This window comes from Cnephaeus nilssonii, assembly GCF_951640355.1.
Source record: "Cnephaeus nilssonii genome assembly, chromosome: 20".
Lineage (NCBI taxonomy): Eukaryota > Metazoa > Chordata > Mammalia > Chiroptera > Vespertilionidae > Cnephaeus > Cnephaeus nilssonii.
Genome location: NC_137091.1, coordinates 4,006,570 through 4,020,518, shown reverse-complemented (window position 1 = coordinate 4,020,518; position 13,949 = coordinate 4,006,570). Strand labels below are relative to the sequence as shown.

At 48.8% G+C, this 13,949-nt stretch overlaps 1 protein-coding gene across 7 annotated transcripts in view; it reads right to left on the bottom strand.

The window, feature by feature from the left end:
• Window positions 1-2,625: 2,625 nt before the first annotated feature.
• Window positions 2,626-13,949, bottom strand: part of RPGRIP1L (RPGRIP1 like) — an 86,938-nt gene continuing 75,614 nt past the window's right edge. For 6 of the 7 annotated variants that reach the window (XM_079759883.1, XM_079759881.1, XM_079759885.1 and 3 more), the window contains 4 exons: window positions 12,874-13,057; window positions 10,351-10,435; window positions 7,139-7,272; window positions 2,626-4,922 (listed from right to left, as the gene is read on the bottom strand). In XM_079759883.1, coding sequence (XP_079616009.1) covers window positions 4,810-4,922; window positions 7,139-7,272; window positions 10,351-10,435; window positions 12,874-13,057 — 516 coding nt within the window. In that variant the 3' untranslated portion in view covers window positions 2,626-4,809. The remainder of the gene's footprint in view (window positions 4,923-7,138; window positions 7,273-10,350; window positions 10,436-12,873; window positions 13,058-13,949) is intronic. The other variant, XM_079759887.1, reaches the window with a different exon arrangement.

The window sequence follows — 13,949 nt, the reverse complement described above, 5'->3', positions numbered from 1 at the left end:
TCTTGTGCAGAAACGCCATCCTCTATGCGGTATGTAGTCTCTTAAATGATCTAAAATCTCTCTCCTTTCCCTGTTATTAATGACAACATGTGTAACTCTGACAAAAACATTCATACCAAACAAAACTCGATTTTAATGACACATTCCCTTCAATGGAAACTTAATTATGCCTCCGTTCCTTACCAGTGATTTCCTGGGGGACACTCTGAGTTACAGCCTCTGCTACTTCACTGCAAAAAGTACAAGCAGCAAAGATACAGAAGTTAGCCTGTCGTTCCCGTTTCACAGCGGCTAAGACTGACCTGCCATGTGAACTCGGGAAGGTCTGCACACGAAGGACCACCGGGGAAGGGCGGGCGGAGCTGTGAGAGGTGCTGGCATCTGCATTAGTGGCCGCCCCACCACGAAGGGGGCGCTTTCACTAATAACAATGATCGGGGGCCAGGCAGGTGGGAGGAGATGTTCAGCTGCATACAGGTGCCAGCAGTCCAGATGACAAATATAAAGACCCTGGTGGCGGATCCAGTTCAGCAGGGACACGCAGGGCGACAGTGTGGAACGAGGCGAAGATGCTGACGGCGATGAGAAAGGCGGGTCTCCGTCAAGAGCCAGAAGGAGCAAAAGCTGGCGGGAAAGCCCGCAGGTGTCCGCCCGAGACCCAGAGCTCACGTGGGAAACACCGAAGGAGAAACGCCGTTTACCGTGTTAGCCAATGTTACACGGAAAGTGAGAAGGGCAAACAGGTGTGAGTGCCAGGAACGCGGGCCGCGGCTCCAGGCCAGCCCACAGTGCAGCCCGCGGGCACTTGGCAGGGGAAGGGCGCAGTCCGTCCTGTCAGACAGAAGGGGTCCGCTGAGCGTCTCTGACCCCACAGTCCCGTCTGCCACGGCACGTGCTCCCGGCTGACCCGGAGGCTGTTTGGTGCTGAGCGAAGGGGTCGGGAGCCGTGCGGCTCCACTCCTGGGCCTGGGGGTGAGGCTCAGCCTCTCTTTGTTGAGGTGGTGGGGCCTGCAGGCCGGAGTGACTGTTGGAACGTGTGCGCAAGGCTGGGATGAGCTATCCCCCGGATACTGTCAATCACTTGATACTGGAACATGCTCCACGCGCTCCCTTGGTCGTTTTATGTGACATAAAGATGACATTTTATGGTCAAATTTGTTCACAGACATGCTTCACATTTTGCTCTCTAGTGCATAAGGAAATCATTCTAAATTCAGCAATAGTGCCAGTTTGACTAAAAAAGTTAGTTTCCATATCCACAAAAATGTTAATCGGATTCTTGTTAGAACATGTGTAAGAAGTGGTCCGCGTTGTCACAGCGCTTGATGTCAGATTACCAAAATAATTTATGTTTTGTCGTGGGAACTGGGGTGCACGCAGAACCTCCCCAGTCACATGACCACGCCTCGGCCCCCACTTCTTCCTAACACATAGAAACTGTTTGTGTTTTGTGGTAACAAATGAATGGCAGGAACAGCAGAATTTCAATGTGCCTGTTCTTTATTTGATTAAATATATTCTCTATTTATTCTTTTAAAAAAACTAACTTAAGTTAAAGGGCAATAAACCATGATAATTTAGAAAACATGTTGAAACTGAGAGTGAAGAAATATGTTCTCTACGTAAACCACACTGTAAACCATAAAACTTATTTTCGTCAGCTCCTCTCCTGACAGTGGCTGGGAATCTGACATTTCTACTGCAGTAGGCAAAACCCATGTGAACACGCTCTCCCACGCCACACCATGTCTATTTATATTCCAGTCTAAAGCAGCCCTCGCCTACCTTTTGGACCTCATGGACCACAGGTTGGCAACTGCTGATCTAAAGCACTGAGCCCGCAAGCACTGAGTGCGCCATGGCGTTCACACTGAGACCTGCACGTTCACACTGGGACCTGCGCATTCACCCCGGGGCCTGCGCGTTCACACAGAGAACTGTGCGTTCACCCCAGGACCTGTGTGTTCACACTGAGACCTGCATGTTCACACTGGGACCTGCACACTCACACCGAGAGCTGTGTGTTCACAGAGACCTGTGCGTTCACACCGGGACCTGAGTGTTCACACAGAGAACTGTGCATTCACCCCAGGACCTGCACGTTCACACTGAGACCTGCATGTTCACACTGGGACCTGCACACTCACACCGAGAGCTGTGTGTTCACAGAGACCTGCGCGTTCACACCGGGACCTGTGGTTCCACTCAGCATTACCCTGACTGGGAGAGTCTGCGTGGGGAGGCCACTGCCTACCCCCTGGCCCCGAGCCACCGGAATGGATGAGGCTTGGCTCCCCACAGAAGACCACTGCTCTGTGACCCAAAAGGTGTGAGCTCTTCAATGAACTCTGGTCGACACGAGACGAGACCGATCTTGGGCAGGTGAGACCTCTCGCCCCCTCAGCTGTCGGCCCCGCCAGCCGGTGTGAAAGGAGCCCTGTGAGCGCTGGCGCATCGAGGCGAGCATTTAACACGAGGCAGTGACCTGTAATAACCCGTTATGGTAACAGCGAACCACAGGAACATGGCTGATGCTCTCGTCTCATCTGCGCACACAGTCCACACAGCTGACCGGTACAGAGGTTTTTGGATAAAAACCCCCTCTCCTCTCACAGATAAGAAGTCAGCGCCATCCGCTCCTTCCCTCCCCTATGGAAAGGGCATTGAGTTTGGGATGTCATGTTTAAAACAGTAACACGAACCTGCTGGGAGAATCCCACAATAAATGTCTCCAAAACCAGCTGCGAATCCCGGGCCCCGCTGTTTGGGATTACCGCAAGCCGGGGCGCGGGGCCTCATGACACGCCTCATGGCTCCGAGGCGAGGAGGGCTCAGCCAGCTAAAGTGACAGCGGACCTGCGGCCGTTTACGAGGGCTGGAGAGGTTCAGGCTGCAGAGGCTGTGGTCTCCAGAAGGTTCCAGAGGAATGAGTTACCACGGAGATCCAGAGTTTGATGAGAGCGATTCTTCCTGGAGGTGGCAGGCCCCAGGCAGGAGGCCCCGTGGCAGACACAGAACCCACGGCCGGCGTGGCCAGGCGCACTCTCCCGGTCCCTCAACGCACACCGACAAGTTAATATTGTACGGATGTCATTTCAAAGCCTCCTGAAGACGAGAGTCATGATTGAGGCCATTAGAGCACAGATGGCTCAAACTACATGCAGATACTCAGACTTGCATTTTTGCATTATAGCTGCTCTTTTTCCTCTGTTGAACTGTAATGAATTGTCTCATAATCTATTCCATCTTCTTGCCATTAGCGGGCTTTGAATGTTCACAAATAGGAGCAAAGAACTCATTTTCCAGAGCTTTAATCACACAAAGAGGGAATGCCTAATTCTCTAAATGAAATGGTCTGTGAGCACTGGAGCAGAGATTTAATATAGCACGGCAAATTAGGTAGATTTTAATAAATTACTTATCTCCCTGAATACTTTACATATGCTTAGGAAGGAACCTAGCCTGTTTGCAAACAGTGGAAACCCGCAGCCTATAAAAATCCTTTGAAGAAAATGACAAATAAAAAAGTAAATTAAAAAATGAACTGCATTATAGCCTGGACCTCTAGAGACAATTCCTTTGCAGCACTGATTCACAGCTCCATTAAAATATCAATTAAATCCTTCAGTGAGACCGGGTAAAAGCGAGAAAATTACCTTCCGAGCCGCTTCCGAAGGCCCGCTTCCCCACCTCCCCAGCATTGTGCAGGCCCGATGGACGCTGAGACGTGACCGCGAGCTACCCTCGCAGGGCGGGCTGAGCGTACCATCCGGGGCCATGCTTTCTAACCATTTCTCTCTGTGTCACGAGCTAAGTTTTCCAAGTGTAAATTGCATATATATCCGTCTCTACCTCCTCTCTACATACACACGTTCCTGGATCGCATTACCAAAATCCCAATCGCAACAGTACAGATAGGAAGGACTGTCATTTTTAAGCGAGAAAAACAAACTTGCAGTAACTTAATAAGTTGGTGCCAAGTCTTGTTCTTTATATTTAATTGATAGGAACTACAGGCATCAAAGGAAGTGCACACTGAGCTTTAATGTGCGTGAAATGGGTATTAGCATTTTAAAGAGGAGGATTAACACATTAATCCAAGTAATTTTCATATATTGCTTCTAATAAAATCTTCACAGTATAAAACTCTTAATGAGGCCAATCATGGGCATTCCACTTAGTGGGACGATTAGGGATAACATGAAAGTACTTCTTTTTCATAGGTTTTCTGAGATTTATGCTTTTTGCTTACTAAAAAAAATGGGACTTGCATTTCAGTTCTTCATAAGGAAATGTTGAAAATGCAAACAGTCTTTCTTATACTATCATGTGGGTCTGGATTATTGAGAAGGTGCTGCCCCTTGGGGAGATCTGAAGTCCTGAGAGATGGCAGGCATGGGAAGGAGGGATAGAAACATAAACAAATGGTCCGGCCGGCGTGGCTCAGTGGTTGAGCATTGACCTATGAACCAGGAGGTCATGGTTTGATTCCCAGTCTGGCCACATGCCCAGGTTGCTAGCTTGATTCTCAGTGTGGGGTGTGCAAGAGGCAGCCGATACATGATTCTCTCTCAACATTGATGTTTTTCTCTCTCTCCCTCTCCCTTCATCTCTGAAATAAATAAATATATTTGAAAAAGAAACAAATGAAAGAGTATACAAAACTTGAACCCTTCACCCCAGCCTCCCGCCTCCCAACCTCCCGTGAATGAGAGATGACAGGCAGAGAGCAATTACAGACAGCTCAGCTCCGAGCTCTGAGTGAGAGCATCCACTCTGGACGAGGAGGTGTCTCCGGGGCAGTTTCTCTCAGGCCTCCCGGCCCGCGCCGTCCAGCTCGCGGACAGACCGCAGGGCCTGGAGCGCTTCCACCGTCACCCTGAGCTGGCCGATTCTTCCGCCACCCGCTCGGGCGTCCCACACTAGGGAGAGAAGAGCAGACAGACGTTAATATCACCCCACAGATGTCCTTCAGGTGGGGCGGCTGGAACCGTGGTTGAAAGGACAGAGATGCCTCTGTGAAAGTCCAAAGTTCACTGGCATCTCAGAAAGCTAACGCTTACAGCTGCCACGAGCGCAGCGTGTTACACGTTTGACACATTTTGATGCACTGAGAGGAATGAGCCCATCATGTGTGCCTAGCGGACAGGATGTGGGATAATGACTCCAAAAGAGTCAGAATTTCCAAGCCAGTGAAACAAAAGCCTTAAAGGGGTCAAGCGACAACAAAGAAGGATCTGTTCTAACCACTGTACGGAAGTTACACGATTGTAACTTGGGTTGGCTAGTTATTATAACATTCCGTTATAATGGAGTGGATGTGAAATTAGAAAAAGTGAAAATGGCAGACTCAGGAATATTAAGGTCTGTGGACTGAGGGGCCATGAGCTGATGCCATGAGCCTCGCTGGGAGGGGCTGCGGCCCTCAGGGTTGTACCAAGGGTAGATGCTGGGCAAAGCACCCGGCCTCCTCGGAGCTCAGGGCGGGCCAGGTGGGATGCTGAGCGGGCACCTGGGCGCTGCCCCTCTGTGCACACTGATGCTTGTAGTGACTCCAGGCTGGAACCCTGAACTTTGCAAGCTTGATAGCACCTGTGTCTATGTAGTTTCCTATTTCTATTCCATGTGTTTTTACTTGAACTTTATAGTGTGTGTGTTTCATTCCCAGGCAATCTGTAAGAAAACCTTCACACAGAACTTGGTGCACAGAGACTCGGGTGGAGAAGGGCCGGCAGGGGACTGCAGGGCTCTCTCTTGGGGCCTCTCCCTCTGGGCTGGCACAGAGCACATTAGAACCCCGAGCTGACTCTCCCAGAGCACGTCCGCAGTCGCTGTCTGCGCCAGGCCGTGTGGTCACGTGTGGCCTTGCAGAATGAGGACACGGCTGCTAAGCAGAACCGACTGGAAGAAAGATCCAGAATAGGAAGCACATGTAGTCTGGTTATTTCTGTCAGGCTCTCTTGCTGCTGGGTGTCTTTATCGGGTGGTTTAGGCTAATATTTTAATCCTCTCATCTTGCTCTTCTGTGGCTGCCACAAAGTCGTGACCCACTGCCTTGTAGTTAGATGTGTCTGGCTTATCAGAATTTCCAGAGCAGGCTGCTAATGTGGTTATTTGGTCTACTTTGCTCATTAAGTGGCTTGTCCCTGCCCTGCGAGCACCGGCCACACCTCCAGGACATCCAGCCGCAGGTGGCCGTGGTGAGCGGTGGTGCCAGCACAGCGCCTGGCTCGTAGGTGCTCAGTGAAGAGCTCGCTTAGTGCGTGAATAGAGGAGTAAGCGGACACGTGCACTTCCCCCGAGATGGCCCTGCTCACTTAACGTGTGAGACGAGGACTCGGCCTCAGTTCTCCATGTACTGTGGACGGCCCCGGCCACATTCCTGCAGCATGTTCAGATGCCATGCAAGGACAGGTGGACATGAAGCCTGCTGGGACTCGCAACTGCGGAGGTAAAGCCCAGCAGGTCACATCTGCTCAGGACTCTCTGTCCCCCCTGAGTCCTGCATGCTAACCATTCAGTCTTTCACTGAAACGGCCCGGCCGGCATGGCTCAGTGGTTGAGTGTCGACCTATGAACCCGGAGGTCATGGTTTGATTCCAGGTCAGGGCACGTGCCCGGTTTGTGGGCTTGATCCTCAGTGGGGGGCATGCAGGAAGCAGCCGATTCATGATTCTCTCTCATCATTGATGTTTCTATCTCTCTCTCCCTCTCCTTTCCTTTCTGAAATCAATAAAAAAATATAAAAACAAACAAACAAAAGACTAAAATGATCACTCAGAGTAACACGCCACAGAGGAAACAAGCCTGACAGCACGAGGCCTCCATAAACACCGTGAAGAGTATTCAGTGGCCACAGGTGTCACACGCCCCCCCAACGGGAACAAACGGAATAATTCCCTGGGAAACACAGCTAGCTATTTTTAAATTCCGTTGATTCCAAAGGAGGCAGGGGGAGGGGGGGAGGGCGGGAGGGCGACGGAGGGAGGACGGGAAGGCGAGGCTGCCAGTCCAGCACAGCCTCGGCCTGAGCTGCACAGGATCAGCTGGCCTGCGACTCGCTGTGCTCGCAGCCAGCCGAAGGGAGGTCTCAGTGCAGCCGCTGCGCTGTGCCAGCTGAGCAGCGCTCCACCCTTACCGTCGATATTTTGCTCGACGAGGTCCCTCCCTTCCCGAAGCAGGTCAGCGAGGTCGATGTGGGCGATGCCAATGTCCTCACACTCCAGGTCCTGCTCCTCCTCGGGAGGGTCGCTGACCACAGTGAAGCGGACGCTGGGAAGGAGACAGACAGTCGCTGCCCAGGGAGAAAACCACCAGGAAACAGAACTCCCGGAGGGCTGTCTCTCTATGGACGACATCTCCAAGTTTGCAAGTAAAAAAGGGTATGATGTGAAGTTAGACACGCTGGTACGTGAACTCCCAGCACTATCGCAGCACACCTGCCTGCACATGCCAGCAATCCCCTCCCCACGCTCTGACGGACAGACCTTCGTCTCTAGGACCGGAAGACCCTGAGCTCCCTGTGACACACAATCTGACCTTTTATTTTAAACATTTTATTACATTTTATTTTTCCCATCAGGTTACATCCTCTCTATGTATCTGATCCTATTTTGATACATCTAGTTTTTTAAAAAAATTTATTAAATTATTGGGGGACACTGGTCAATGCAAACACACAGGTTTCAGGTGCGGGTTCTATGTGACAAGAGCTGTCCCTGCTCTGTGTGCCCGCCCCCGGAGTCGGGTCTTCTCCCGTCACCTCACATCAGGCCTGGCACAGCCACTTCCCAGGCCAACAGGGTCAAGGGAAGACAGACAGGGAGCGAGGGCAGCACTGCCAACAGGAGCGCGGGGTTTGCTGTGGAAATGCACACTTTGGAGAGGAGACGCTCCTAGCCTTGAACCCCACGTGCGTCTATAAAACGCAGGGTCTGCTCCCTGAAGCTGGTGAGGTGAAGGCTGGGCTCTGCCCGGCAGCACGGTGGGGTGTTTGTGCTACTTCAGCAGGCTCTTAACTTATGACCAGAGCACCACGTTTTGTTTCACTTTTAGACATAATTGTGGGGTTCTGATGGGGCTGATTTGAATTAGTGACATGTGTTGAGGCCAAACACACGTGGACGAACCAAAGGACAGGAATTCACAGCTAAGGACTCTTTTGATATCTTGGCACCAGAGCGTAAACCACGGTGCTTGTCAACTACCACTTAACCATTCCAAGCCGTATCCAGTCCAAACGTGAAGTGAAACAAGAAACTTGTTTCTTCGTTAACGTTCTCAGATAAACATCTAAGCCTCTGACAAACTGGGTCTTAAAAATAATCAAATCCTTTCCAAAATCAGGTAAACATGACAAATCCTTTCCAAAATCAGGTAAACATGACAAGAGTTTAAACTAACTTGCTGAAAATAAGTCTTCACCATTTCACTCGTCACTGCGCCCATGCTTTGCGAGCATTAGGCTTTGGCTAGAAGAGAGCAATCCCTCACGCTCACACGGTAACTGAGGGGCGCAGAGCCTGCAGGTGGAGAAGAGGAGTGTTTTGTCCGACACATAAAATACCGGGATAAGATGGCGTGGTTAAGGGCACCCTTTCTGGGTTCAAATTTCTGCCTTCCTGCTTATTAGCTGTGTGACCTTGGACAAGTCCTTAACCTCTGACTCGGCTTCCTTATCTGTACAATGCGGACACTTGAATGCCGATCTCATAGGGCTCCTGTGAGGATCAGAGGAGATGGCACACGTGAGCAGTGCTGGGACGCACAGCTTGCCACTGTCAATCTAGGTGGATCTGCTTAAATCTACATGTTCACGGGAGAGAAAAAGAGGCTTGTTTCATCTGAAAACGGAGACTCCCCAATTCTACAGTGACTGTGTCATTCCATCCGAAGAGGAATGACGATGAAAAGAAATTGTCCTGCCCTAGTTGGTTTGGCTCAGTGGATAGAGCGTCGGTCTGCGGACTGATTCCATTCTGGTCAAGGGCACTTGCCCGTATTGCAGGCTGGATTCCCATGCAGGAGGCAGCTGATCAATGATCCTCTCTCATCACTGATGTTTCTCTCTCTCTCTCTCTCTCTCTCTCTCTCTCTCTCTCTCTTTCTCTCTCTCTCTCTCCCTTCCTCTCTGAAATCAATAAAAGAAAAGAAAAGAAATTGTCTTGCAATACATACGCTTGAAGAGTAGAGATTAAAAGTGATATCTGATGCACGTTTTACCCCCACAAGACTTCCAGAATAGAGGCCACACAGACCGAGTGATAAGGGTGAGAGCTATCTTTACAGAGCGTCTCAGATCAAAGGGGACGACTCCATCACTTTACAGATGCAGACGACCACTGCCCCCGAGCGTGGGGGACCCTTAGACAGAAACAAAGCAAACTTCTAAATGCCAGGAAAAGGGCTAGAAACAAAACATTGCAGCATTTCTGGCTTTTAATTTTACAGAGAGTAGAATGAGATGTCAAATACACAGTTAAACTATGAAGTCAAATAAAAAAGGGAGGAAGGGCCCGAGTCAGTGTGGCTCAATGATTAGAGTGTCGGCCCACGCACCAAAGGGTCTTGGGTTTGATTCCCGGTCAAGGGCAAGTACCTGGGTTGCAGGTTCGATCCCAGGCCCTAGTCAGGGTGCATGCTAGAGGCAACCAATCCATGAGTCTCTCTCACATTGATGTTTCTCTCTCTCTTCTTCCCCCTCCCTCTCTCTCTCTAATAATCAATGGAAAAAAATATTCTCAGGTGAGGATTAATCAAAAACAACAAAAAAGTGTATAATTTCTCTATTGAACCAGAATTGAAAAATGTTATGTTCAAATTTGCCCCAATGCATTAAAAACCATGAAGCAATGAATTATTAACCGTGATAGCAAGATAAGAATTAGTCGGAAAGGCTGATGAACTGCTAAAACAATAATATTGCTATCATTACTGATTGCAACCAACACTTACTGCGTGCTTAACTACCTGTCAGGCGCTAGTCTCTCCACTGTACGTACATTATCTCCATCTCACAGCTGAAGGAAATGAGGCACAGGGTGGTTAAGTCACGTGCCCAAGGTCACACAGCTGGTCAGTGATGGAACAAGAAGTTATACTCAAGCCCCTGGCGGCAGAGGGCACCTGCTCGCCGGCACCGCGGCTCCTGACAGGACACCGCAGCGGCAATGGGTGCCCACCCGCACTGTGCAGGCGTGGTCCTCAAAGCGCCACAGGCGGGGCGCTTTCCAGGGTGAAAGAGACCCAGAGAGACGTGCTCTCTGTCCTGACCCCGTGCCTTCCGCACCCCACTGTGCTCCGGAGAGTCCCTCTCTGCACCCACCAGACCCCTCAGAATGCGTCCTGTACCTCCTGTTAGGCATCTCTTGTTCGCGTAGGATGGCTTTTAAGATGTCTCTCTTCGCTTGGTTGTTTTCTTTATCCACATAGATCACTACAAAAAAACAAAAAAACCAACAAAAAACAAAACGTCCACACAGGACGTCACTCAGAAACTCGCCACATTAATTCCACCCTGTGCTGTGTGAACGCCTGTTTCCCGAGACGGGGGCCACGTTGCCTGCCGGTGCGCCTGGGAAATGCAGCAGCTCTGGAAGCCAGTCACACCTGATGGCACCTCCCGCAGGTCCCTGTGCGCGCTGTCAATTCCGTCCGGGCAGTGCCGGGGCTGTGGGCTCGATGCCCAGTGGGGGGCGTGCAGGAGGCAGCCAATCAATGATTCTCTCTCATCATCGATCTTTCTCCCTCGCCCTTCCTCTCTAAAATCAATGAAAAAAATATTTTGAAAAGGTCTAAAATTTCAAAAATTCGAACGCATCCTTTAAAAAGAAATGCTGGCAATTATGAAAAATATCAGAACTCCTACAAGCTAAGCTATTTGCCTTTCATTTTCATCAGAACCCACATTTGTTTAGGACTGGCTAGATTTGGACATACACATACTGAAAGCATATGCCTCAAAATGATACACCCCAGCAGTCCTCACACTTGGGTGGGTTTTGAATGCTCTGCCATCAAAAGCAACCCTCCTTCTGCAGGTAGGAGAGGTCCTTATAGCCTCCCTCAGTGTCACATGGCAGAAGTAAGAGATGCAGATGGCGTAATGACCTTGAATCTCAACCATCACTGTGTGAAAGAGGTATCACTCCCAATCCTTTCTTCGCCAACTTTCTCCTCCTGTTAGCAACAAAATCTGAAGCTCTGCATCCTTTTCATGTTCTGAATTAACCTTAATGTCCCACAAGGTAGACTGTTCAATGCTCAGAGATCGGGGACCTTGACGACCTGTACAAGTCTCATAATAACTTTGGACGCTTCCATTCATCTTTTCCCCCACTGTAATTCCCTGGAAGGCTTTATTCAGCCCAGACGACATTCTTCAGACCTACATTAATCTCACCTTCTTCCAAACGATTTTCTTGCTTTCTCAGCAACATTTCCAAGGCCAATGCCATCCGATTGTTTTGTTCTTGCTCCCTTGGTCTAGCAATGTTTTCTCAGTGTCAGTAGCCCAAAGAAGATAGATTTGTGTGTGTAGGTGAAACTGCTACTAACCCCTCTCAAAAAAGACTGAATGAGGCTATGGATAATCCTGGGATCACCAGTCCAGTCTTCTCACTTCATGTACCGATGCTGGCCTCAGCGCACAACTCCCTTTTGAGTGCATTCAAGCCACAATGCAGGCAACATCGCTGCGAGGTTCCGTTCGCTGCTGCACCGTGTGTGTTCCAACAGGGGACAGCAGTGTTACTTTAGGCTCACGGCAGCTTGGCGTGATGTTTTTGTACCTCTCCAATTATACACCATCACGCTATTTTAAAAACATCTTCAAGTTGGTTGACTGAAGGATTTACAAGTTGCCTATTGGGTCTGTACTGGTTCAGCAGACTTACATGTCAACTAGAAGACAGATAAAGCCCTAAATTAAGAGAAAACATGCCTGCTTCTAAAAATGGAAGTGTGGGCTACACGATGAAAGGTCATGTAAGAACGTGTCACTTGATTAAAATCCTGAACATCTAGACACTGGGAGCGACAAATACATTGGGAGAGAGATACACATATATTGTAAAAACATAGTATGTGATCACATTAATCAGAAAGGTTGAAGAAATTAGGCCACTGAATCATTCAAATCCATATAATTAAAAAACTACTACATTGAAATATAGTATTTTTCTACGAAATTCAATTTTAGACCTAGTTGGCATTTTTTAAATGATACTATGAGATAGCAGGAACATCTAGAAACATTGTTTTCCCACTGCTTTCATTTTAATTTTAGTATTACTTCAACATTTTCTTCAATTCTACTGAAACTTTTTTATCCTTATGCTACAGATTTGTCTTTAAAATTTTTCTTTTAATCCTCACCCGAGGAACCGTTTGAGAAAGGAAGGGAGAGCAGGGGAGAGATACATCAATTGGTTGCCTCCCGTACACGCCCTGATTGGGGATCGAATCCACAATCTGGGTCTGTGCCTTGAGCTGGAATCAAACCCGAAACCTTTCGGTGTAGGGCAGTGGTCAGCAAACTCATTAGTCAACAGAGCCAAATATCAACAGTACAACGACTGAAATTTCTTTTGAGAGCCAAATTTTTAAAACTTAAACTTCTTCTAACGCCACTTCTTCAAAATAGACTCGCCCAGACCGTGGTATTTTGTGGAAGAGCCACACTCAAGGGTCCAAAGAGCCGCATGTGGCTCGCGAGCCACGGTTTGCCGACCACTGGTGTAGGGGACGATGCTCCAACCAACCAAGCTGCCCCGCCAGGGCAATAGAGGGGACTTTGATGAATTCACTCTGCCAAGACCTCTGGGATTTTTATGAAGAGTGGCTCCCGCTCCGCGATCCCCGAGCCACACCTACCGTGGCTGTAGTTGTAGTAGGCCCAGTGGCCTCTCTTGGGCTTGGGGAGTGACACAGGGGTCTCCTCGGCGGGGAGGCTGCAGAGCCGGAACTCCACGAAGAGCCGCTGGATGGTGTCATCCGCAGTCACTTGAGAGTCACTGAGGCTCAGAGCGATGATCTCGATCCGAATCTTTTCTGATGTCTGTTTAAGGAGGGAGAGAGAGAAAAACAAAGAAACAAATAAAACAAATGCGTCAAAAACCCTTTACTCTCCTTTACTATCAATTTTAAATAAAACACAAAGGCCGATGGGTGCCTTTTTGGAAGGCACTGTGCGCTGGTATTTAGTTACACAGGATAGATGATTCACGACAGAGAGCGACGCAGTGAGATTCTGGTGCCCCGGGGTTGGACGGGAATAGTGTCCCGGCAGCAGCCGGATTCACATTTGCGGCTATAAATACCCCGCCAGGCGTCTATAGTGGGGGGGTGGGGGGGAGCGGGAGGGGGGCATGGTGAGATCTTCATCTCTGATTGCTTTCCGAATGACAAGCATCACTGGCCTTGTTTCAAACTCCGTAATGAAGTGCATGTTTATCACTGCTTGGTTAACCTGCAGGACCTGGGGAAGTTTTGGCTGTTCAGAGATCAAAGCCTGTTGAATACTTTATAGCTATTATGCTAATATGTGCAGCTCTATGAGTCCATATTAACTAGAGTGGAGCCACTGCTCACTCTCTTACAGATTCTGCTGTAACATATTTCACTCAATAAGTAGCTTTCAAACAAAGGAACATTTTTATCCAGTTTAACACATTTTCTCACAATTTATTGTATACCATTTTTGCAGAATTAACAAGTAAAATATGTATTTGTTTGATAGTGTAATTTGCACATCGATTCTTATTTAATAGATTTTGGTGCCACAGCCTTTATTATGGGAGTCACACGAGTTTTCCTGAGTAATGATTTAGAACAAATAATAGACTAGGACTTAAAAATGAGATCATGCCAAGATAATGCCTCAGTCAAATGTTTGTTGTTATAGTTTTACATTTGTTCCAGATTTCCCTTGACTAAATTTAAAGGCATGC